We start from the raw sequence: 26408 nt of genomic DNA, 5'->3' as shown, positions 1-26408 counted from the left end.
AGCAAGTCTGGGACCTGTTTGATCGGAGGGTGAGGGCTAGGGCCATTCCCCCCCAGAAATGTCTGAGAACTTGCAGGTGCCTTGGTGGAAGAGTGGGGCAAAATCTGGTGCAGTCCATGAGGAGGAGATGCACTGCAGTACTTAATGCAGCTGGTGGCCACACCAGATACTGACTGTTACTTTTGATTTTGACCCCCCCCCCCCTTTTGTTCAGGGACACATTATTCAATTTCTGTTAGTCACATGTTTGTGGAACTTGTTCAGTTTGTCTGTTGTGTAAATATTTGTATGAACATAAGATTCAACATGTTAAGTTTGCTGAAAATAAACGTAGTTGACAGTGAGAGGACGTTTCTTATTTTTGCTGAGTGTGTATATATATATGTATCTGTTTTTCTTTATTTGCTACTGCTCGACTAAAAAAAATCTAGGTCGACCGAACAATCAACCAGTCGACTAATTGGGGTCAGCCCCTAACACTGTATTACATAATGTTATCTGGGTGCACAGTTTGATGGTATAGCTCACTCAGTGTCCTGTCAGAGGTGTCATGTATGATGATACTTAAACCATCCTAGCCTACTTCTAAAATGTCCCCTGACCCTTCACTCTCCCTTGCAGATCACTGAGCTCCTGGACGATGAGAAATTAGAGGCATGTGAGGAGCTGCCCCAGGACGGCGAGGAAGGCCCCCCTTCCGCCTCCGAATCCCCCCAACACAGTAACACGCAGGTCACTCCCTCTTCAAGGTAAGATAAGTTGATGATTGACTTTATGATCCTCATGGGGTAATTTGGTTTGCTGCTCTGGGTATACAAAAATATATCAAGCGTAGACAATTAGGAATAAATACAATGAAAATTGAAAGGGGCAGTTCATGTGCGATTTATGAATGATTCATCTGTACTACAGCTGGGCGATATGTATCGTGATAAATAACTATTTTGCTTGATAAGAAATGCAACTTATTTTTATCAACAGTTACTTTACATTAGCGCCAGGGCTCTTTTTTTTTTTTTCCCCAGTGCCAAGTCAGGACAACTGACATGGTAGCAAATTATTCAAAATAAAATATTTCATTGAACATATCCAGGGAATGTATGTCACATTCCAACCAAGCTGCCTGCTCCACCACAGCTATGTTCTTGTATCTGGGTTAAGCCATAAAGATCTCTTATAGTATAATGTCATTGGGTCAGCTCAGCTCCCACATGAGAGTATTACATAATTGGAATCACAATTTCCACAAAATGCTGAGTGAAACGGCTTATTTATTATTACATATCAAATTTTATTGGACACATACACACATTTAGCAGATGTTATTAAGGGTGTAGCGAAATGCTTGTGTTCCTAGGTCCAACAGTGCAGTAGTATCTAACAATTCACAACAATACACACCAATCTAAAAGTAAAAGAATGGAGTTAAGAAATATATAAATATTAGGACGAGCAATGTCGGAGTGGCATTGACTAAAATGCAGTAGAATAGAATACAGTATATACATATGAAATGGGTAAAGCGGTATGTAAACATTATTAAAGTGACTGATGTTCCATTGTTAAAGTGACCAGTGATTCCATGTCTCTGTATACAGGGCAGCATTCTCGAAAGTGCAGGATTGCGTAACCGGGTGGTAGCCGACTAGTGATAGCAATCATGGTGGGAAATGTTCAGGGCTCTACGCTGAATTTTTTTACAAGGAGTAAATCATTTGACATTTAGGATTAAAAAAAATAATATGTAAGTGTTTTAATGATAAGAAATTACTTCAAGTTAATGAATAAATGTTTTAGGGAAGACAAAAGATTTCTGCTGCCACTTTAAGGGGCGGGCCGTTACCATGGTAGAGTGGCACGCCGTCTCTGTCAGACATGCGAATCACTGTTTCTTCCGTAGCAGCAGACATTTGAAGCAAACCCAACTCATACTGGAAAAACAACAAAACGATGTAACTAGCCAACTCGACCAACTTTTACATCTGGGCTTTATTTAATTTTTTACTATTCCCAAATGTTTTGTTTGTTGAAATAGACATTCTTACCTAACAATGCCTAAATCTACCTGCATTTGGCGGGTGTTCATTTCCCACCGTGATCGTAACTATTTTTCAATCGGGTGACTCCACGTGGGCTCCTGACCCCAAATTTCTACACACTGAGCAAAATAGCGTATTAGATCATAACGTTTTTTTTCATTCAATGTACTGAGCAAAATGGTGCTAGTTCAGGACCAGGTAGCCATGTAAAAGCTGTGCTGATCGCCACTCTACCAAACGGATGATTGTCTCCCTTCAAAAGTCCGGAGGTCTAGACATGAACGATAATCTAAGTCTTTCTGTTGATCTCATCTCCTCCTCGCCTCTATTTGTTTAGTTCCAGTGCACCTGCACCCACTTTGATCTCAGCAGAGCGCCAACAGGGCTATTGAGAGTTCCACCACAGGGCCACCATACAGCAGCTAAATGTCAGACAGGTCTGGTATGACAGGTTGCTTAAATCGTATTAATGGAGAACAATTTCAGAGGAGCGAGTCTGTCATTCCTTTACACAATTGTGTCTGTTTTTATGGCCACACTCCTCCACATTCTGAGCATACTGTTCAACACAGACATTACAGGAAGCTACACCAACCCCTCTTTTACGCTACTGCTACTCTGTCCATCATATATATGCATAGTTACTTTAACCATATCTGCATGTACATACTACCTCAATCAGCCTGACTAACCGGTGTCTGTCTGTAGCCTCACTACTTTTATAGCCTCGCTACTGTTATTTTTCACTGTCTTTTTACTGTTGTTTTTATTTCTTTATTTACCTAACACCTTTTTGCACTATTGGTTAGAGCCTGTAAGTAAGCATTTAAGGTCTACACATGTTGTATTCAGAGCACGTGACAAATAAACTTTGATTAGATTATAAGAGCATGAAGAACGATAGGGATTTAAGAGTGACTCATTGTACTCCTGGATTGTTTCAAGAAGTACAAAAGAGGCTGTAAAGATTCACTAGTGCAAAGTAAAACAAAATACTTAACATAAAGATCCAAGTCAGCCTCCAATTTAAAGCATTTAAAAAAAAATGTTTGCCATCCTGGATGAGCTTCACTACCTGAGCCACTTGTGTGGGAGACTCCGTCTCATGCTACCACTAGAGTGAAAGCACCGCAGCATTCAAAAGTGACCAAAACATCAGCCAGGAAGCATAGGAACTGAGAAGTGGTCTGTGGTCACCACCTGCAGAACCACTCCATTATTGGGGGTGTCTTGCTAATTGCCTATAATTTCCACCTGTTGTCTATTCCATTTGCACAACAGCATGTGAAATTTATTGTCAATCAAGTGTTGCTTCCTAAGTGGACAGTTTGATTTCACAGAAGTGTGATTGACTTGGAGTTACATTGTGTTGTTTAAGTGTTCCCTTTATTTTTTTGAGCAATGTATTTGTGTACTTGTAATGTGAAATATTCATAGTGTATCAACTTTTAAGCTAAATGTTGTGATCGGTTTCATCCTCGTCTTTACGTTTAAACATTTTAGTATGGAACCACTGTTGTATGCATTTGATATTTTCCCACAACTTTCCCAACATCCCAGACACATGTTGTGGCTGTACAGTAACATGCTGCAGTATACATGAAGTCAGAACTCTGGCAATGCGCTTCCCAGCGCTGTATGGGTTTTGACTGACAGTCGTTCTGAACTTGAGCACCTTGCAAAACAAGAAGTTGACCCCTCCCTCCTGCTAATTTGGCAGCTTTTGCACCTTTCATTTCTGAGTGAGGGAAATACTTTAAATGAAGAGGACTCTAAGTATTTTTTAAGTGAGACGTTGAGGATTATAATAAATACTGAGTTGATGTCGTACAAGCAAGCCAAACACCCTTTAGTCCAAATGTGCAATTTCCATAGAATAAAATTGTCATATACATTGTCAACGTTTATGATCACTATGTTTGATGTACTGTTACAAGATGACATGCTATCATACCCTGGGTTGTTCTGAACAGAACGAGCCCATGTTTGTTTATTGTGAAGAAAATTTGCTGTGTCACACGCACCTGAATGCGCTCATGACTCCTTTCTATGCGCATCAAAATTACTATCGGTTGATGCCCACCTGACCCAGATTGAGGTTTAGAATGGACCGTTTTGGGATTTCGTAAACAACACATTTTTTTTGATGGCGGGGATGCAGGGTTGTGTTCCAACCAAAACGACTACAAGTGTGCTTGCTCTAGCTCATCAACGGCGCAGGAGAAGGAGAACTAGGAGTAAAAGTGCATTGAAATTACTTAGGAACTGTGCACACTTTGGAGAGGTGTGTGTGGCCACTTTGAGATCCCAGTTAGTCCTTTCACTCAAACCCTTATAATTTCTTATGTTGCACCTATCCCATATTTTCCATTAATATTCTTAGAATTGTACTGAATGTATCCAGAGTATTTTCAGATGTTGGTATCAACAAATGCGGCAATAAGTACAGTAAATTGCACATAAAATCAACAGTGTAATGTTTGGATTCAGTTGTCAGGTGAACTGTAGTCCTCACGTTTTGGTCTAATAATTTTCCGTAATCTCCTAACTGTTCCCTTTCTATTGCTACCATGGATATGCATATGCTTTTCATATTTTTTCTGTAAGAAACATTTAAATTTAGCCCTATCCATATAGGCCCATTCTCACCAGTGTAAAGGGTTAAGGTGATTAAACCCATTAATCCCTAATCCACACAAACAGACAGGCACATGCACCATGGCAGGGGGAAATAGTCGACCTGGCTAGAAAGGCTTGAGACAGTGACACACCCCACAGCACACCGCACATACAGTGAGCTCTAAAAGTATTGGGACTGTGACAGTTTTGTCTCTACTCCAGCACTTTGGATTTGAAATTATACAATAACTACGAGGTTAAAGTACAGACTGTCAGCTTTAATTTGAAGGGAATTTTCATCCATATTGGGTGAACTGTTTAGGAAGCACTTTTGGTACATAGTCCCCCCTATTTTCGGGTACCTAAAGTATTGGGACAAATTCACTTGTGTATTAAAGTAGTCAAAAGCTTAGTTTGGTCCCATATTCCTAGCATGCAATGATTACATCAAGCTTGTGACTACAAACTTGTTGGATGCATTTGCTGTTTGCTTTGGTTGTTTCCGATTTATTTTTGCCCAATTTTAAATGAATGGTAAATAATGTATTGTTATTTTGGAGTCACTTTTTTATTGTTAATAAATAAGAATGGAATGTTTCTAAACACAATGTGAAGAGCCAGAGAGCAACGAAGATCAGTTCAGAGCGCAGAGCCACGCGTGTGCACATTTGTTGATATTCTTTGCTAGTTAGCGAGTTACTAGCCCACTTATAAGTATAAGTCAGCAATGGGGAGTTAGTGCTTCCTATAAGAACATAAAATGTGGAGGCTACATTTCAAGCTGTCTTTGAAAAGCCAGTCAGGTAAAAAGCTAATGTCTTAAAGGTGCAGTGTTGTATTTTGAGACAGGCTTGAATATTGTCATTCCCTGTATGCTAACAATAATAAATTGTATTTTGTAAAGTGGTTTCTTGCATCATACAATACAATTTACAGTCACCTATTTGGCCCATGGTGTTATAAATCAAGTAAAAAATGAATTAATGTCAAGCCCTTCATAATGTAAAAACTTTTAAGAGTCTCATGCACGTAGGCCTGCATTGGACACCACATTTAGGCCACGGTAGGCTATATCATAGAAATCAAAAGCTATTTCCATGTGAAAATGTTATGGGATTTGCTCCATTGGTTTTGTTGTTAGGCCCACATTATGTTCAAATGGCCACAATAGCCTATTAGCTACTGTCTAAAACTGTAAGGGAACACAATTCTCGCGTGTATGCTCACAAGACCAAACATTTGCTCAATGCCCCAAAATATTTGAGAAAACATAAGTGAATCTTTCCCAATACTTTTGGTCCCCTAAAATGGGTGGACTAAGTACAGAAAGTCTGCACTTTAACCTCATAGTCATTGTATAATTTGAACTCCATAGTGCTAGAGTACAGAGCCAAAACAACAACATATGTCACTGTCCCAATACATTTGGATCTCACTGTATTTGTTACCAGTCTTTTACTGGTTGTTTCCCAAACCATACACACAATAGACTTGATTTGGACCTACATGGGAGTTGAAAAACAACCATGACACTAGTGGGTTGGCACTCGCTTCTGGGCTATTGTTTTCCCATGGACCCTACTGCTGCAGTGTTTTTAACACTTTATGGTATGCCAAACAAGGACCGAGAAGGCCTTTTTCGGCTAACTTGACCTCTCACTCTGTGCCTCCGGCTTCTGAATCATGTCACCAAGGAGTCAGACATGAACTGTGGGGGTGTATGTACAGTGTTTTGGAAAAAATTTCAGACCCCTTCAATTTTTCCACAATTTGTTATGTTCTGAAATTGATTAAATCGTTTTTTCCCACCTCATCAATCTACACACAATATCCATAATGACAAAGCAAAACTATTTTTAAAAATAATTTTTAGCAAATTTATTTAAAAAAATAAAAACATCAAATTTACTTAAGTTCTCAGACCTTTTACGCAGTACTTTGTTGAAGCACTTTTGGCAGCGATTACAGCCTCCAGTCTTCTTGGGTATGATGCTACAAGCTTGGCACACCTGTATTTGGGGAGTTTCTCACATTCTTCTCTGCAGATCCTCTCAAGCTCTGTCAGGTTGGATGGGGTGCATCGCTGCACAGCTATTTTCAGGTCCCTCCAGAGATGTTTGATCGGGTTCAAGTCCGGGCTCTGGCTGGGCCACTCAAGGACATTCAGAGACTTGTCCGGAAACAACTCCTGCGTTGTCTTGGCTGTGTACTTTGGGTCATTGCCCTGTCTGAGGTCCTGAACACTCTGGAGCAGATTTTAACCAAGGATTTCTCTGTAATTTGCTCCGTTCATCTTTCCCTCGATCCTGACTGGTCTTCCAGTCACTGCCGCTGAAAAACATCCCCATGGCATGATGCTGCCACCGCCATGCTTCGCTATAGGGATGGTGCCAGATTTCCACCAGACGTGGCGCTTGGCATTCAGGCCAAAGAGTTCAATCTTGGTTTCATCAGACCAGAGAATCCTGTTTCTCATGGTCAGAGTCCTTTAGGTGCCTTTTGGAAAACTCCAAACAGGCTGTCATGTGCCTTGTACTGAGGAGTGGCTTCCGTCTGGCCACTCTACCAAAAAGCTGGTCGAGTGCTGCAGCGATAGCTCCAGAGTTCCTCTGTGGATATGGGAGAACTATGTCTGACTTTCGGGTATTATGTGTAGATTGCTGAGGGGGAAACAATTTGTTTATTCAATTTTAGGATTTGTCTGAAACGTAACAAAATATGGAAAAAGTCAAGAGGTCTGAATACTTTCCGAATGCAATATATGTGTTTGTCCTGGTCGTTCTGTAAAGGTTAAGGGGATTTGGGTGGTGGCTGGACTTTACATTTACATTTTTGTCATTTAGCAGACACTCTTATCCAGAGTGACTTACAGGAGCAATTAGAGCTAAGTGCCTTGCTCAAGGGCACATTGGCATATTTGTTTACCTTGTCTGCTTGGGTGATTTGAACCGGCCCAACACTTTAACCGCTTGGGGGGATAGGGAAAGGCTTTGGGTGGCAGCTGCTGCAGAATTAGGGCCCAGTCCCAGACAGACTCATGTAGATTGAAGGGTGTAGTCGGTCGGGGCAAGCACTGAAATTAACAGAGATTAAATGGCAACCAACAGAATTGGCAGCTGCCTGTATTCCCCCACAACTATTGCTGTGATGCCGGGGATTATGCAGTTACAGCTCTGCCTTTGATGGAATTTGTGGTATTATGTAATTTTATAAATGTTTTAAATGTTGTATTTTTTTAAAGTCTTTGGTGGACGCACTTGCTTATGAAATCATCAACAATAACACTTGATTGGTCATGTACGATGTGGTTCGGTCATTCATAGGGTTGCAAAGCTACCGGTAATTTACTAGAATCTTTTGTAATTTTGGTCAACTATACTTGAATTAAAGTATTCATATACAGTACCAGTCAAAAGTTTGGACACACCTACTCATTAAAGGATTTTTCTTTATTTTTACTATTTTTTTTACTAAGAATCATGTAGTAACCAAAAAAGTGTTTACATTTTTTAAATGTATGAGATTCTTCATAGTAACCATCCTTTGTCTTGAAGACAGCTTTGCACACTCTTGGCATTCTCTCAACCAGCTTCACCTGGAATGCTTTTCCAACTGTCTTGAAGGAGTTCCCACATATGCTGAGCACTTGTTGGCTGCTTTTACTTCACTCTGCGTTCCAAGTCATCCCCAACCATCTCAATGGGGTTGAGGTCGGGGGATTGTGGAGGCCAGGTCATCTGATGCAGCACTCCTTCACTCACCTTCTTGGTCAAATAGCCCTCATATAGCCTGAAGGTGTGTTAGGTCATTATCCTGTTGAAAAAGAAATGATGGTCCCACTAAGCACAAACCAGACGGGATGGTGTATTGCTGTGGTAGCCATGGTGGTTAAGTATGCCGTGAAGTCTCAATAGATCGCTGACTGTGTCACCAGCAAAGCACCGTCACACCACCACAAATGAACTTTAAAACAAGGCACACCTGTTAATTGAAATGAATTCCAGGGGACTACCTCATGAAACTGGTTGAGAGAATGCCAAGAGTGTGCAAAGCTGTCATCAAGGCCAGGGGTGGCTACTTTGAAGAATCTCAAATATAAAATATATTTTGATTTGTTCAACACGTTTTTGGTTACAACATGGTTCCATATGTGTTATTTCATAGTTTTGATGTCTTCACTATTATTCTACAATGTAGAAAATAGTAAAAAATAAAAGCATTGAATGAGTAGGTGTGTCCAAACTTTTGATTGGTACTGTATATAAAGAATCATTTGCTTAAACCCTCATGTTAAACACCAATGCTATTCACTAAGTTGATGGTTTATATTTAGAATAATGTTTTGCAGCTTTTTCATTTGATTTAATTGTAATATATTTGACATAATAATGCCACAACAGGGCCAGAGATAATTAGACACCTGTGATAATCTGAAGTTCCCAAAAGGGCTACTAGATGTAAAATCTCATTTGTATTTATCACATGCGCTGAATACAACGGATGTAGATCATACCGTGAAATGCTTACTTAAAAGCCCTTACCAACAATGCAGTTCAAGTAATTAAGAAAATATTTACTGAATAAACTAAAGTAAAAAATGTAATAAAAAGTAACACAAAGTAAAAATAACGAGGCTATATAGAGGGGGTGCCGAGTCAATGTGATGGGGTACAGGTTAGTTGAGGTAATTTGTACATGCAGGTAAGGGTAAAGTGTGACTGCATAGATAATAAACAGCGAGTAGCAGCAGTGTGAAAATGAAAGGGGGGGGTTGCAATGTAAATTGTCCGGATGGCCATTTTAATAAATTGTTCAGCAGTCTTGGGGTTAGAAGCTGTTCAGAAGCATTTTGGACCTACACTTTATTACATAACATCTTTGAAAGATACTAACATTTTGGTAGTTTACTGGTGAACTTCTAAAGTTTCCAGTAATCTATCCTCCCTCTGCAACCCTAGTCAGAGGGAGAAAGTGCAGGCTTTGCTGACTTGTTTGTGCTGAGCCTTGATAGCCATTAATCCTGCCAGCGACAGCTCCCATCAAATCTAAATATAAACCTGTTGGACCGTCCATCATACATCCTGTTCCCTGCTCCATGGAAAGTCTTTCATGGGGCACAAAAATAAACTCCAGTGATGAAGACTAGCGTCCTAGAGACACGCTGTTTGGCGAGGTTTGGGACAGGGGAATGTGTGAACAGGTGTTTGCTCCATAATGACTGTCTGAGGAGGGAAATCAGGGTCACAGACCTCCCTCCTACCCCTCCACCTGTCCTCCTTCTCTCACCCTTTCACCTCTCCAACTCCTGAGTGTCAGCCTGCGTGCCTTCCCTCACAACACCACCAGGCCAGGCAGCCCTGTAAACCTAGCCAGTGGCTTTGTCCCAAATGTCACCCTTTTCCCTAGAGTGCACACATTTTGACCAGGGACCACCTATATAGGGACTAGGGTGCCATTTGGGACTGCATCAGAACCAGAGGATCAACAGCCCCTGGGTCCAATCCTTGTCATAGTCCATCTTCTCCAGCCAGACCTGTCCTGAAGAGCCTGTGGACATTATTTATGAGGGCTTTCAGGCCACTGCATGCCACAGAAACTTGCCGCTCTTATATGTGTCAACAGAACTCTTGCTGTCTCTTTCATGAGGGCGGTTGAGTGATAGCCCAGCACTCATCATGGACACACAGCCAGATGTTTACATGGTTAACGGCACCCTTCAAGGTGGACACCTGCTCCTGTCGTGGCCTGTGCCCATCAAAACAAGTGCCTCCTACTACTTCTATCCCATATACCCACTCCTGGTTTTGGGATCCACTCCTTGCTTTATTTTGAGTAGCTGATCATTTTATGTCCACTGCTCTCAGCTACCTCCCATCCCCTTCGCATCTTAGTTATTTCTTACTGCCCCCTCACGACCTTATTACCTCATCTCACTACCTGATTTGTCAAGGCTATAGGCACCGGCACCATATACTGTATTTCGCATATATTGCTCTGATAGGCAGGTACTACACTGCTTGGAGTATGATGTCTATGCGACCTAGATAACAAACATAACATATATTATCAGTTCTCAGCCACAGTACTTGGACAGGCTTCTCATCTTACATTCCTAGGAGTTCTGACACACTTTCCACCCAGGAAAGATGACTTTTATCGCAACTTAACTGTGGCAATGATAAATGGGTCAAGCAAGATAGGATTAAGAGCAAACCTGACCCGCTTCCTGCTAGTGGACACAGTGAAGCATTCTCAGAACACATGGCACTCACTGAACTGTCATCTTCAGTTCAGACAGTCCTGTGACCTTACTCAGGATGTATGTGATGTGTAACTGTGTGTGTGTGTGTGTGTTCACTCAGAGACAAACATAGATTTGAGCGTGCAGAAGTAAACTGCTCAAGAGGGCCTGTGATTCAGTGTGTGGGTGTGGCCAGTAGCCACCCTGTCCCCCTAGATGAGCTCCAGTCAGAGCTATTAAAGAGCCAGCCCTGTCAGTGAGCCAGCCCAGTCATTGGGCTATGATTGAATAGGATGTCAGTGGGTACCAAGTGGACATAGGGGTGATGTGCAGGTTATATAAAAGCCAGTGGATGACAGGTGGGGGGGGCTGTGTTATAGTCAGTTTTTACTGGCTGTTGGTTGGGGAAGCCTGCCCCCCTCGGGTCAGGTGATTGGCCAGTGGTGTTGGTTGCCCGGTTGCGTCAAGCAGCCCTGTATTTGAGCAGGGTTCTGGATTGTTTACTGCAGCACTTTTCAGCAGAGAGTCCCGAGCCCAACACGACGCAGCAAGCCAGCTGTGGACAGAGCTCTCCACAATATGTACCCAGGGAGTCAGGTTTTGCTCTTCGACCTTCTCATACAGACTTTATCGCCAATAAGTGCTCAGTCTGGATAACCAGAGAACCCACCAAAAAAACGTCAGGCTTGATAAACAAAACAACACGACTAACCAAGCTGAACTGACAACCGGTGAAAATGGCGTGTGAAATTCTGCTGCTCAGGTAAAGCCATGGGGGGGGGGGATTGTAACAGTGTGTGTACATTGTCCTGTTCAATTTGAGATGTATTCAGTATGTGGGGATGCGAGGCTATTTGTGGCGTATGATGTTTTATGATAACTTAATGCAGCCCCATGGTATCTCTGATGGGTCATGACCGGTTAACCTTTACGGATGAACTTGTTAAGGGTTCGTATTACATCGCGGGGGGGAGGGGTGTTTAAGATTGACTGACTAATTCTACAAATCTCACGGGAGGATGCTAGTCTGCGTAACCGACACATTTAGCTTTAATACACAGAGATAGTGTATCAAGGGTAAAACAGGTGTTTACGAGCTGAAGAGTGATGCCTGGTAGAGAGTGTGTGGGCTTTTCTTGAAGTACCCGCTGAAACTGTGATGTATGGCAAGCACACTGCGGCGCTACTCTCTGCCAGAACCAGGACATAACCTACAGACGCAGTGCTGAGCAGAGCAACTCTGCTGAATCACAACTACCTGGCTCTTCTACTGCTGCGACTCAGTCACTCATACTAATAGCAGGACTGTGTGTGTGTTTACAGTATGTGTTCATATGACCACTGACTATGGGATGATGAAGCTAAATTGTGGAGTTGGAGGAAGCTCGCGGTTTCCTGGAGCTTTGCCTCTGGTGATCTTTTAGTTGGGTAGTAGATCACTCACTGATCTCTCATTAGAACAGCAATAGACATCAGTAGGTCCTCAGCTAGCTACCTTACTGAACTCCTGTCGGTGTGACCAGGTATCCTAGGACATCTCTTCATCCGGCACTGTTAAGTAACCTTATTAGTGGAAGGAAATACGGACTGTTAAGTAACCGCCTTAGTCAGTGGACCAGAAGTCCACAATAGGCATCAGCAGTTCCCTTAAGATTCATCTTACTGCAATTATATCCCTATCTGTCATACCATGGTTCTCCATGACGTGACTAGGCCAGACGCTGTTAAGCTACCTCTATTTTGAAAGGAAAACACTGGTCTGACCTACCACTAGAGCCCTTTGCCCTGAGGTCAGGTCACCATACTACAAAGAGCTATGTGGCAGATTATATGACATTCCTCCTTATCCAAATCACTTTGGCAAAGCTGGTACGGTTATTCCACCTCATTAGGTTAGCCGATTGCGTGAGGCACTCCAGGGCTTTTTAAAAGCTGGTAAAGCTTTTTTGTCTCTGACTCCAAAAACCTTGGCTGGTCTTCAGTCTAGTCACACAAACCTGATTTCTCCACAGCCTGGGAATCAGGCCTGATCTGAGTGAGTCTGATCTGATTCAGAACAAGTAATAGAATAACCCAGAGTGTTTGAGAGGGAGATATGCAGTAACAGATATCCCTGTGCTGTGCTCGCTGGCCTGTGTGTGGCCACATCCAACAGTGCGCTCTCATTGTTTCCAAGGCAGAGCGAGAAGGTTCGACTTACAGAACATTGCTGACTCTAAAATGACTACTACCTTGGAATCGGTGAGATGGAATGGTGTTATGTCATCTAAAATTGGTAGACAAATAGTCAACTCTCTTTCTCTATTGATCCATACTGGCAATTTCACTGGCTAAAGTCCAAATGCAGGCATCAATGTGGAGGTGTGCTGGAACTTTTACATGACTCTTCTCACAGGGTCGAGCTGTATGTTTAACTTAACTGTCAGAATAGGAGGTGTGATGGTGGGCGTCTGAGCGTCTGGCCTGTGTGTTGTCTGACAGCCTGAGGCTTCAGCGTTTTAATGCCTCTTACTGCACTATCTCACTGTACGGCTCTGTACAGCTCTTCAAGGACACAATGTCAGTCAGTGCGGAATCCGAGCGCTGCCTTTTTCTCAGTAAACAAGAAGAGGGGGAGGGGTGACTGTGTAAATAATTAAGGTTCTATTGATGTGATTTGAGCTGCTGGGCAGATGCAGAGACTGAGGTGTGAGCCAAAGGGATGTATCTTTAACACTAGAGAGGGAGCACTCTGAATCCTATTGGCATATGTAGGTCCTGTTGGGCCTTGGCTGTGAAAAGCGATACTGGAGATGGACCACACGTTCTAACATTCTATGGCGGGTCTGAGTCTGATATTCCCTACTGTCAGTGGTTTCAAAGCTGTAGCCTAACTAAGGGCCCAGTGGGATAGCATAAGATAGGGCAGGCTAGACGGTCTCTAGGTAGCAGCCATCTCCCAGGTTTAGCTGGTTAATAGATAGACTCATCCTAACTATACACTGGTGGATGTTGACAGGTGTATGCCAACACCATACTACAGTTAAACATTGTGCGTGTTTGTTTGTGTTGCTTGCGTGAGGAGTTGACCCACCTTGTCAATATCAACCTTTTAGAGCGCCAGTCCCCCCGAGGTGCCCTGTTAGTTGCCCTCACCCCCAAAGGAGACCCCTAAACCCAACACGGCCGTTAACAGCAGCGGGATAACCAGCAGAGCCAGTGCGTTATGCAAGCACAGATTCCTGGCATTGTTTATGAGGCGGACAAGCGCAGACTGCTGAATCAACCGGCCCCTTCTTGTCACAAGCAACGGCACTGCCTGATGAGAGGCAGGCTGTGTCCTGTTTGACATTTGCCCACATCAATGGAATGGTCCCTGTTTTTGTGTGGCGGGTACAGAAAGGGGACGCTATTTACAGTAAATGGGGCGCTGCCTACCCGCCAGCCCATCCTGTGTGCCCGCCCACTGCACACCCTTGGCGGCGCCTGGGAGTAGCTATTGAGAGGCGTGAATTGAGTGACATAAGGAAAGAACATGTGTGTGTGTGTGCGTGCTCTCATCATGCAGTACTCTCTAGAGGTGTGTGAACTCCCTTGATACCCGGCCCTTTGGATGTACTTTCCCTCCTTAGGTAGAACTGCTGCATAACGGGCCCAGATTAGGACCCAGCTGAACTGAGACCATGACCTGATGGGTCACTCCACTGCTCAGAGTTTCCAATGGAATACACTCAGAGAAGGGAAGGTCCTGGTTGACCAGGGAGGACGAAGGCGAGTAGGTGGTACATGATGTTCTAATGTTGCTTTCTGTTTCCTCTCAGTTCACACATCTCCCCCATCAGCGTTCTTCCAGGATCTGCAGAGTAAGTACTTAGCTACAACGTCCCCCAAAAAATTTCTGCCATACTTTAATGCACTAAATCAAGTGTGAAATCCAAGGATCCCAAAAAGTGTAAACCGCTTTCAGGTTAGACTGGGTCAAAGACACAGATAAAAACTGATTGCTAATCCACCAAGGAGGAGTTGAAGGGAACGGGAGGGGGAGGAGCAAGCCATGTCAACCCATCACCAAACCATTTGCGTCACAAAACATTGAGACTTGAGCACATCCATCACATGACAAGCCTTCTCTGGTTCCTCTGTGGGTGTAGAGAAGGGGCGAGTGATGCTGTTGACTGGTCGCCACTGTACTGTAGCTTCAGGAGGCTTGCGCAATGTACAACAGCTGGTGGCTAGCTCCAGGAGTAGTAGACTAATACTTTAGCTGGTGGCTAACTTCGGGGCTAGTAATGCATTAGCTATAGCTGGTGGCTAGCTTCAGGCATAGTAAATCTTATGTATTAGCTATAAGCTGGTGGCTAACTTCAGGAGTAGTAGACTAATACTTTAGCTGGTGGCTAACTTCGGGGCTAGTAATGCATTAGCTATAGCTGGTGGCTAGCTTCAGGCATAGTAAATCTTATGTATTAGCTATAAGCTGGTGGCTAACTTCAGGCATAGTAAACCTTATCCATTAGCTATAGCTGGTGGCTAGCTTTAGGACTAGTAATGCATTCACTAGGCTATAGCTTCCAGCTAGATTTTACAGACTACACAGTCCCGTGTTTGTTCACTAAAGTAAGCCTTTATCCGTGGGTTTAAACTTCAGAAGCCAAAGAATACAGTAGAGTTCAGTACAGCTAAATGAGAAGGGAGTTTTGGTGCTTAGTTCAGATAAATCCAGCACTATGTATCTCAGGACTCTAGAGCACAGGGCTGTTCCCTTTTTTAGTCAGAGTTCCCTGCTTGACCTTATTAAACGTGCCAGAGAGCAGGAAATGGGTCGCCGAGCGGTTTAACTCCGCTGCTAATGTTTCTTATTAGATGGATTCAGAGGGTTCTTACTTTGGCAACAGAAGTTAATACGTTGTGCCTGTGTTGTTTCCGCAGCATTATAGAGCGGACCATCCGCGCCGCGGTGGAACAGCACTTCTTTGACCTCAAGAGCTCCATCGACCAGGAGATCAGCAGCTATGAGAGCCAAGGGTGAGCAGTGAACACACACACTTGTGCTCAATCTCACACTACACGCACATAATGTCCATACACAATGCAAATGTTTTCACACATGTACATGTATCCATGTTCATACGAACATACTCACTTTAGCAACACACACTAACATGAGTTCCCTTGTCACCCATACTGTTGCCTAACACTGGGTGGCAGGCAGCTCCAGAAAGTTCATGTTACCGCAGTTGACAGCGTGCAATGCTGATAGTTGCTTAGTTAATGACTTGTTTGGTTTCCACAGCGCGGGCCCCAGTGAAAAGCAGGTGACTGGGCCAGGGCCATTTGATGGCCATGGAGAGGAGGGCCCGTGTACGAGTAAGGAGGGCCCCGCAAGCAGTCCCCTGTCAGCCCCAGAGACAGAGAGCCACTCTGAACACAGCCCACAGGCCCAACAGGTCCGTTATACAGTCAGTCAGTCACTCCAGGTCACTGGAGAGCGACACACACATCCCAGACAAACAACTCCACAAGCTCTGGCCGTAAACAGAATATTGAACATTTACCATACCGAGCCCTGTCGCTGAATAGGGGCTATCACTTTATTACAAGGTTTTGTGTGACCCATAACAAAGATGTCATTCTCGTTGGAGGGCCGAGGTGGTGGGGGACAAGGGAAACCTTGTCAGATACAGACTGTCTTCTGTTCTCCCCGAGCACAGCCAGTCCATCTTGATAACATCATCATAGATAAGAGACAATTCCATGAACTTTAGACATCCTACACAGAATCAGATTTAGCCTATATAGCATAAAATTACAGGTCATGGATTGGGGATAGCTCTCCTGGCTGGTAACCTTGGATAGAGGCTGGCTGAACGCTAGATAAAATGGCAGCTAGTTTCCGCTGATATCTGCCCACCCTCTCCTCCAATTCTTCACCACCACAGACCTGGCTGCTGGCTGGGCTCCACGGCCCCTCAGCCCAGAGGTGGGACCCTCTATGAATTGGGTCACCCTCTTTTTAAATAGTCTGCTTGCCCCCAAAGAATGACAGCAACATCTGTTCAGACCTCAAACACTCCTCCCACCCCTCTCATACATACATACACACACTGTATGCAGTTAAACCAGGTCCATCTCCACCTACTTTGTAAAAAAAAAAAAAAAAAAAAGAAAGAAGGGAGGCCGCCCTCCAGGAATTCAAGCTAGCGTCTCAATATAACTTTTTTTTTTTTTTTTTTTTAATTTAATGTTTGCTGTTGATGCAGCCTCTGTTTGATAGTCTACATGGGTACTGTTTCATGTTGGTTTTTATGCTTGGCAAGTGGATGTTCTTCAATGAGTCAATTGTGTTCAAGAAATTAGGTCAATCTAATACTTGATATGTTGTTTCTGCGTGTTTTTCCTCCTAGGAGGTCGAGGATTGTGACTCCCAAGGCGCCATCCTGGAGGAGAGTTCTGGAATGGACCTGGATGCCGCAGAGGCTCTTGTAGATGCAGAGAACAATATCAACACTGCCAGGTTGGCTTTAAACCGTTTAACAGTATTGCTACACAGCACAATTACCTCAACTGCTTAAATGCCAGGCTTTTCTGTCTAGTTTATTTCCTGCCTTCCCAGAGAAGGCTGATGGCTGGCATTCAATGAAACAAGCTAATCATACTGTTGTATGCTAATCGGGACTTGGGGATTTTGTTGCTGTTTTGTTTAGTTATGTACAACACAAACAGCAATAGCATGGCTTTGAAAAGTTTGACTTTGCTGTGGTGAGGCGTTCTTCTGTTGAAGAGACTTTCTTGTGCTGCTGAGTGGAGGACACTTGACACGCTGTCTATTCTAATCAGTTGGATAGGGTTTTGTCCTCCCTCAGCTCATCTTGAACATGAAGCATGCGTACACGCACAAAAGCCTGTCGGTAGTCGTCAGTCAGCTGATCAATGGTCACTCTGATGCATTGTGCATAATGCGTTGTGTTCAATAGCCATAGCATTTCAAACCGGCCAGTACTCATGTCTCTCCGCCTCTCTCTTGTTGCAGGCAAGAAAGCCAATCCTGTGACAAGATGGACCCGGCTGATCTCATCACCTGTGTAAGTGTCTGACAACCCCTTATTTTCTTCTTCACATGACTGTGTATTGAACACTGTCTAACCCTCTTATTTATCTCTCTCCCTCTCTCACACACTCTCTCCATCCAGGACTCTGATGAGTGTGACCAGAACCCCAACACAGAGGCCAAGGGGTACCCCTACCACCCTGCCAGCTCGCACCATCTCCAACTCAGCCGCATCTTCCCCCACAACCAGTGGGAAGGTAACTTTCTTACCGTTGTTGTTTTGTGCTTTATAGACCAATGTTCCACAGGGGACAGTTAGGATAGTGATAGAGTGAAGATAGTTGAAACGAAACAAAATGCATTTTCAAGTAAACCTGGGTGCAAATGATTTGAATGATGGGTTGTGGTAGCTAGGTATGAAAGTGTGTTAGAAAGTAGCTTAAGCTCCAGCTGGTTGCCTCAAACCTCGGCTCACGGCGGTGTTCTCTGCTATATCGCTCTCCCTCTCCCTCCCTCCATACTGCATTAGCACCATCCCTAAACAATCTCCCCCTCATAGACTTCACATGTACAGTGCCTTCAGAATGTATTCAGACCCCTTGAATTGTTCCACGTTTCTGGAGTTCTGAAAGAAGAAGAAGAAGAAGAAGAAAAGAAGCAAAGAAGACTCAAGACTAATCGCTGCCAAAGGAGCTTCAACAAAGTATTGAGTAAAGGGTCTGAATACTTATGTAAATGTAGTATTTCAGTTTTAACTGTTGTATTAATTTGCAAACATTTCTAAAAACCTGTTCTTGCTTTGTCATTATGGAGTATTGTGTGTAATTTGATGAGGGGGAAAGAACTATTTAATCAATTTTAGAATAAGACTGTAACGTAACAAAATGTGGAAAAAGTCAAGGGGTCTGAATACTTTCTGAAGGCACTGTATGCACCTGCAAGGGAGAGGCCATGGTAAGTAGGAGATCTTCATTCATTCATCCTTCCCTCCCTCTTCCTCCCTCATCTTCCCTCTCTTTAGTAATCCAGGCCTTCAGAGAGACTAATCCAGAGAGCTCGCGCTCGCTCGATCTCCCTCCCGGGCGACCCACTTAGGGCTAGCTGACTCTCTTTGTTGTTAATCACACAATGAGTCAGTCAAGTTCATCACACCTCACCAGTATCTTAGAGTTCCAGAGTGGAAGGCCCGTTATAGCCCCATAGAGTAAACCTTCTCCTGCCCCACACCTGCTCCAGTGTTGACCCTTCACTGCCTCATGTGTGTCAGTGCACCACTTCCGCGTGCTGAAAATCCCCAAAACTCCACCCTCAGTAATTCAATTTATGTGCACGTTATAAGTGCCAAATGATGCACCAGGCCACAAGTGTTTTGCGGCTGTCTTCCAACTCTCCATCCTTCTCTCTCCTGTCTCTAGATGTGTCCAGAATGACAGTATGCTTTCCCTGGCCCTATCCCGGGACATTATCTGTATATCTGTGTGTTTGTGTCCTGTCTCTTTAGATCCTGGAGCTACAGTGCTGGCAATGGTAACATTTTTCTCCAACTTATCCAATGACTCATGTTTACATTCCAAGACTCACCTGTGTTTATCTTTGTGTCCCGGCCAGACCCAGTGCCAGCCTACAAGTCATGGCAGGACGAGAGTGACTCTGGCGAGGCCCAGCTGTCCCCCCTGGCGGGGCGCATGGTGCCCTTGCCCCACGAGGAGGACGCTCACCCCCTCATGGCCCGCCGGTTCTTGGACTTTGGCCACAGCCAACGGTTCCTGCAGCACTCCGACCCCGACGCAACCTCGCCCACCAAAGCCCACCACTCCCTGGGGAGGTGAGACCACACACACACTGACAAATCAGGAATGGTAATTTGTACAGACATGACAGGCAGCTTTGATGTTTTCCTGTTTAGTTATTCTAGCTGATGAACAGATTGCCTATGGCTCATTACGATTCTTCGTTATGATTCCGGTATAAGCAGTGTTTCAAGGAGGATATGTGCTTTACACACTGTATGTAGAGCATAGATGGGGTTTTGCATTGAGACTGCAGGTGCAGGTCAACCACCTCCTCTCTCACTTACCTCCATCGTTGTGTCCCCCTCATCTAGGCCTCGCCGTGCCTCCTTCAGTTCCAAAGAGAGCGGTTTGAGGAACGACTCTGTCTCCCACCAGCTCACCAAAAAACTACAGAGCCTCAAGAAGAAGATCAAACAATTTGAGGAACAGTTTGAGAACGAGAGGAACTACAAGGTAAGAAAAATAGTTCAATATGAGGAACAAGTTAGTGTTAAGAAATATTGAGTAGTTAGTGTTGCTAGTGTCATACTTCACCATTAGACTCGGATACTTCTATTCACTGTCCTCCACTTCCCCAAGCCGTCTCATGGAGATAGAGCAGCTAACCCAAAGGTCCTCAAGTGGATGACAGACCTCACCAAAATCCGCAAACAGTTAAAAGGTAAGAGCAGTCTCTGTGTCTGTATGGTCACGTTAGGGGGAGTGGGAGGGTGCTTGGTTCCATGACAGGGGTGGGGTGGGCGGGGCGGGTGAACTTCTGTGTGCCATCCTGTTCCTCCCCTGGGCAGCCTGGTCCTGCCCTGACCCACCTGCTCGCCTGACTGCCCAGTCGTGGCAGAGCTGGGTCAGTCTCACATCACTGCATGCATGCGTGTTAGAGTACACACCAACTGTGGCTCTCACATGTGGCCTTCCTTCACTGTGTTGGTCCATTTGTGAAAGTCCCTCCACCCATCTATATCCATTCCATATGAACGCCCCCCCAATCAGGAGATGCAAAGCCGAATAAGTTTCTCTCTCTTCTTTAAAATAAAAAAAAACGGACGTCCCTCATCGGCAGGAAGACCACATCTCTTTCCCAAAGGGTCCCTGAGGCACCAGGCGGTGCTTCAGTCATACAGACGTCACCACCCCTCCTCCTCCGCCCCGAACACATCCCATTTTACACTTGCACGCCCCCTCACTGCCTGTAGACAGGCACCCTACCTATGTAAGTACACTCTAACAGCAGTAAGTAGAAACCAAAAACACTTCCAACTTGTTAAGTTTGAACTGCAGGTAGACTCTCTCTCTGCCTCTTCTTTCTCTCTTCTTATAGCTCTGTTTTCCTCTCGCTTTCTCTTTTTCTCTACCTCTATTACTCTTGTGCGTTCTCTCTCTCTCTTACTGTCTCTCTCTTACTCTCTGTCTCTCTCTCACTCTGTCTCTCTCTCTTACTCTCTTACTCTCTCTCTCTTACTCTCTCTCTGTGTCTCTGTCTCTCTGTCTCTGTCTCTTTCTGTCTCTTTCTCTCTCCGTCTTTCTCTCTCTGTCTCTCTCTCTGTCTCTCTCTCTTTCTGTCTCTCTCTCTTTCTGTCTCTTTCTCTCTCTTTCTCTCTCTATCTCTTTCTCTCTCTGTCTCTCTCTTGCTGTCTCTCTCTGTTTGATGCGCTCCACTGGTCATACAGAAGCATATCCCACAGTCTCAGGGGTTTGGCAGTATGTCATGTACTCTGTAGTGTTGTTATTTGGGTGTGAATTCTGCGGTGAACATTGTGGGTGGGAGTCTAGCCAAAGTGTGAAAGCTGGATTCCTTGAATGGACGTGGTCCTTGAGAACATCCCTTTTTTGACGTTGCAGAAATACCTCCGTGCAGACAGACTGGTTTGTTTCATTTGCTGTTCATCCATCCTCTGCTGTGGTTTCAGACAAGACCTGTAGTAGTTTGGCATGTTTGTGTGGGTCTGTGGTTGGTCGTCAGGGCTATCCCCTTTCTCGGGTCTCTGGCAGACAGACAGACGTGAGGACTCATGGCAGCTGCAATAACAGCCCATCAAGCACCTGCATGCCCACTTTCAACTATGTGAACTAACCTCTCTGTTCCTCAGTCACCCTCACGTCTTTTCTCCCCCCAGATGCCAAACACAAAGAGGCTGAGCTGACTCCTCAGACGCGGCCACGCAGCAACACCTTGCCCAAGAGCTTTGGTTCCACCCTGGCAGTCCACGAGGTTGTTGAAGAAGCCAAGGGCCACCGGCCCACCAAAGAGGAGACCCTGGACCTCATCCAGCGCCGCGTCAAGGGCAAGAGAGAGGAGGACGGCTGGCCAGAGGACATCAAGGTGAGACCGGTGAAAATGCTCAGTCTTAGAGAGGCCGTAGAGACACTTGGAATAGAACCCTACAGCTGTTACAATCCAATGAGTCCTGTCCTCAGACATACATTTACAAGCGTCAATCAATATTGTGCCAATTGCTTATGTTTCCTTTCTCTCCATGTAGAAAATGACCAAGGAGGAGCTGTCGTGTGAGAAGACGGTCCTACAGAAGAACCTCCTGCACTACGAGGGACTACACGGCCGACCTGTGACCAGAGAGGAGAGGCTGGTGGTCAAACCGCTGTACGACCGCTACCGTCTGGTCAAGCAGATGCTCACCCGCGTCAGCATCACCCCCATCATCGCTTCCCCCTCCAGCAAAAGACGCAACCAGACCCTCCAGCCCATCATCGAGGGCGAGACGGCCCACTTCTGCGACGAAATCGAGGAGGAGGATGAGGGCGAGGAGGAGGCTATAGCCAAGGAGGTCCAGAGTTTAGGGTCGGAGGTGATCATGGCTCTAGACCCAGTGTGCCAGCCCCAGACCAGCTCCCAGAGAGACAGAGACAGCCTGCTCAGGCCCAAGATGGAGGAGACCTCTGGGAAACTGGCCCTGGACCTGCGACTGTCCAGCTCCAACGCCTCGTCCATGTGAGCATAGACACACTCGCAAACATCCACTACACTCAATTCACAACAGCCTTAATAATCTTAATACAGTAACCAGTGTAACTCTGCCATGTTTGCTACACATTAACACAACTGAACATCCACACAAACGCGTTCGGCCGTGGAGGTTAAATATGGGTTTGGCCGTCATATGACGTCTATTTAAAGCACCTGGAACAGGGTTCATATCTACTACAGTCGCTGGTCTTAGGAGCTCAAGCAGGATAAAGCAGTAATCTGGTTAGGGGCGTTAGCCAGCTCATAGCCCCGGGCAAGCAGCAGAGAGAGCTGCCAGGCCTGCTCTAAGCCCAGGCAGGCAGGGCTGGTTCAGGTGCCATGACCCTAGGTCCTAACCTAACTTGACCTCTGTAATCTGGTCTGCCCCGGCCACAGTTTGACCTGCTTCCATGCCCACACAGGGCCACTGCCAGGTAATTTCCTGTCCCTGAACTCAAACTGACTTCCTGTTTTGATATGAGGCCCCCTCACTTAAGTGCGCTAATGTAGACCTTCTGTATCCCATAGGCCCGAGCTCCTGGAGCAGCTGTGGAAGACCCGGGCAGAGAAGAAGAAGTTGAGGAAGACTATCCGCGAGTTTGAAGACGAGTTCTACCAGCAGAACGGCAGGTTGGTACACAAACAGTCCTACAAACAGTGGTGCTGAAGCTTTAGCACTTGCGTCAACAACAGTCTTAGTGACAGAGGAAGAGCTTGAGATGATTGGTTGAGTGGTCTCAGACAGGAGCCCTGTTTGAGCCTAACTTATTTACAACAACTGCTTGTTTTGTTTGATTGTGCAACCCATTGGGATGCAGTGAACGGGCCCGTATCCAACTGGTGTCTCAGACCTTCTCGCTCTCCCTCTACAGGAATGTCCAGAAGGAGGACAGGCTCCCCATGATGGATGAATACAAAGAGTATAAACGGATCAAGGCCAAACTGCGTCTGCTGGAGGTGCTCATCAGCAAGCAGGACTCCTCCAAAACCATCTAGAGAGGGAGCGGCCACCCTGCTTCCCTCCCTTCATCCCACCGGACACAGAGGGTCAACTGCCTCACCCCGGGCATACATGTCACCCCTACATGGCCCATACCCCTCCCCATCCCTTATCAACCATCCCCCTACCTGCACCGCTGAGGGAAGGCATGTCAGCCACCATGTCCCGCTGCTGTCTCACCACCACTACCCATCTGTTTCTACCACCGCCAGCTCATGTACAGTCAAGGGGTCCTCACTGGAGACTCTGAGGGAGAAGAGTCACATCTTCATTCCACCAGTCAAGACTCAACACACCCCTTTTTTTTCTGTCAGTTTCATTTGGAGGAGTTCCCCCTTTCCTCATTAGTTTTGTTTTTCTTGTAGCTTTCCCCCCCCCCTGAACTTTTCACGTACGGTAGTTTCTCATACTGAGAAATCATATTGGAGAGGACAGGAGCTCTGTTTTGTAGCGCATTTTAGTCACCTGGCCACCTGTTTAGACGTAACAAACTGAACTCTCCCTCCCTTGGAGTGAGGAGACTGGTCATCCTTTTTCAGACATTCAGACTCGCATGGATTCAGTTGCCCGAACTCGATCTTCATCCTTCAACACTGGGACGCTTTTGTGTTTCGTCTGAGTGAGTTTTTGGGAGAGAGAGCGAGAGAGAAAAAAAGTCATTACTGTGTATGTGTTCTTGTAAATCAATATGTACACACAAATGTTTCTATGTTACAGTATGTTGTTTTTCTTGAATGCAGAGTAATTCCTTCTTGGTTTTGAAAAGAATCTTACTGAGTTAGTGTGTTGTTCCATTCCCTTTGCCACTATGGAAACTGGAGTGAGTTTTATCAGCTGGGACTGGTTGTGCTGTTCCTTTCTCTTCGTTTTTTCAAATATTTGGATCATCAGTCGTCACTGAAAGGAGTTTTGGCACACCAGGTGGGCAGGACAGCCCGTTAGGTGTATCACTTCGTGTTCCTGTACCTTAACCGTCTCCATTGTCTGGCAATACAGCTAGACTGCTTCACTTATTTTCAATCTATATTTTGTTTTATACGCGTTAAAGTTCAGTTGCGGAGTGGATCTTTGTGCAAGGTGTCCAGAATGGGGGGTGGTGGATGGGTTGTGAGATTAAAGCTAAGGTAGTTTCAACCTCATCAGTATTATGCTAAATACAGCATATGGCAATGTTAGGGCGTGATGGACGGTTCCTAGCCCTGTTCGATGGACTTTAACCTAGCGTTCCATCCTACAGTCAGTGGACCACCTCTTAGTATGGCAGACAGACACTCCCAGGTGCCCAGTTATACAACCAGGTGTGTTGACCAACACCCTACTGCCACACAGCCAGTATTTAACCCCCAGTGGTGTGTGTGTGTGTGCTGATGGACAGTGGTCGGGCGGACCATCCGGCTTCTTGAGGACAGCCATAGATAAGTTATCGCCATTTGGCTGCCAGTCAGTCTGGAGGTCCGGTCAGCCCTGTGCCCAGGTTAAGATGACAAACAGTCCTCATGTCATAAATCTCCTTTTAGTCACTGGGGAATGTGAACACCAGCTAAAAGAGTTGTCATGCATCCCATGTCCAGTGTGAGGTAAACTAGGCATCTTCGTCTAAGGTTCCACTTTAGTACGCAGGACGGTGTCTCAAAGGGAAGTTCCCAAATTGAGCCGAGAACAGGATCAGCTGACTTCCTGGCTTGTAACAACTAGTCACAACGTCTAGCTACTGTATGTTGTTGCACCAAAAGTTCAACGTGTCCTTGGTTAGCGATCACTGACCCACTTCAAAAGAGCTACATTCCTTCAATCTAGAGTCACACAATGTCAGGCTATTGCTGTACGTGTTTTCTCTGGTGCTAAGGGTCTCTCTCTCGCTGGGTGTTGGTTGGTTGGTAAACGTCTATTTTTCATTATGGGATATGTCCCATAGTGAGCCAGAGTGTTTGACCAGGCAATGTAGAGCCAGGTCATTGTCAGGTCCTGGGGAGTTGTCTGACCACAGGGCTCTGAGAAGGCTTTACCACGGCCAAGCAGAACCAACAGCACCTTGACCCCTGACAATTTACGTCAAGGGTCAACTTATTGATGTCTCTAGAGCCGGAGCTCTTCTGGGCTTCAATATAAAGGTCACATACAACAACAACAGAGTCCAAGTTTTGCATATTTGGAATGGGGTGCGTCTGGTCTGTCGGCATAATGCCGCCTCGGAGTGCTGTCGCCTGCGACTCCTTAATGGTCATTGATCCTAGCCTTTGACCCCTAGCTAAACTAGCAGGCAGCCCAGAGGCAGCATCACATCACTATCCTTCAGAAGCTCTCTGGACTTGACAAAACCAAGCAGGAGCTTTCGAGTAGAGCAACGACCTTTCGTCTGTTCAGTTGACTAGTTCTAGTCCTGGCAATTAAATACAAAAAAACATTTGATGTTGTAGACTAAATGTCTCTGCACATTAGGGTGGGGAGGGGAATTACTGCATCTGCTTCAGGAGGTGGAGTAATGGAGTATATTGTCAGTCAGACCAACACACCAAGAATATAGGGAATGTAATTTTGCCTGAAGGATGTTTGCGCTGAACCAAGAGTTTTGCCTTGGTCCCTCACTGTGTCAAAACCAAGTCATGTAACCTTTGTTTGAGTTGGCAGGGTGTGGTGTATGTATGGGTGGACAGTGTGGGGAGGTTCTAGAAGTTATTTGCACAGCATTCTGAGAATGCAGCCCTTGTTTTGTTTGTCTATTTGTTC

General features: G+C 45.2%; 1 protein-coding gene across 3 annotated transcripts in view; it reads left to right on the top strand.

Moving 5' to 3' along the window:
- Positions 1-26408, top strand: part of LOC112220729 (protein FAM13B) — an 84811-nt gene that overhangs the window by 57385 nt on the left and 1018 nt on the right. The window contains exons 7-21 of one of the 3 annotated variants that reach the window (XM_024382584.2): positions 622-749; positions 14700-14741; positions 15808-15903; positions 16172-16325; positions 17283-17392; positions 17909-17960; positions 18069-18183; positions 19535-19751; positions 20031-20172; positions 20299-20380; positions 20780-20929; positions 21834-22039; positions 22200-22666; positions 23210-23311; positions 23554-26408. The exon at positions 23554-26408 is cut by the window's right edge and continues 1018 nt beyond it. In XM_024382584.2, the coding sequence (XP_024238352.1) occupies positions 622-749; positions 14700-14741; positions 15808-15903; positions 16172-16325; positions 17283-17392; positions 17909-17960; positions 18069-18183; positions 19535-19751; positions 20031-20172; positions 20299-20380; positions 20780-20929; positions 21834-22039; positions 22200-22666; positions 23210-23311; positions 23554-23677 (2187 nt within the window). In that variant the 3' untranslated portion in view covers positions 23678-26408. The remainder of the gene's footprint in view (positions 1-621; positions 750-14699; positions 14742-15807; positions 15904-16171; positions 16326-17282; positions 17393-17908; positions 17961-18068; positions 18184-19534; positions 19752-20030; positions 20173-20298; positions 20381-20779; positions 20930-21833; positions 22040-22199; positions 22667-23209; positions 23312-23553) is intronic. The other 2 variants (XM_024382585.2, XM_024382586.2) reach the window with 2 other exon arrangements.

This window comes from Oncorhynchus tshawytscha, linkage group LG21, assembly GCF_018296145.1.
Source record: "Oncorhynchus tshawytscha isolate Ot180627B linkage group LG21, Otsh_v2.0, whole genome shotgun sequence".
In the NCBI taxonomy this organism is placed as follows: Eukaryota; Metazoa; Chordata; class Actinopteri; order Salmoniformes; family Salmonidae; genus Oncorhynchus; species Oncorhynchus tshawytscha.
This window is presented reverse-complemented; position numbering and strand designations above follow the sequence as displayed.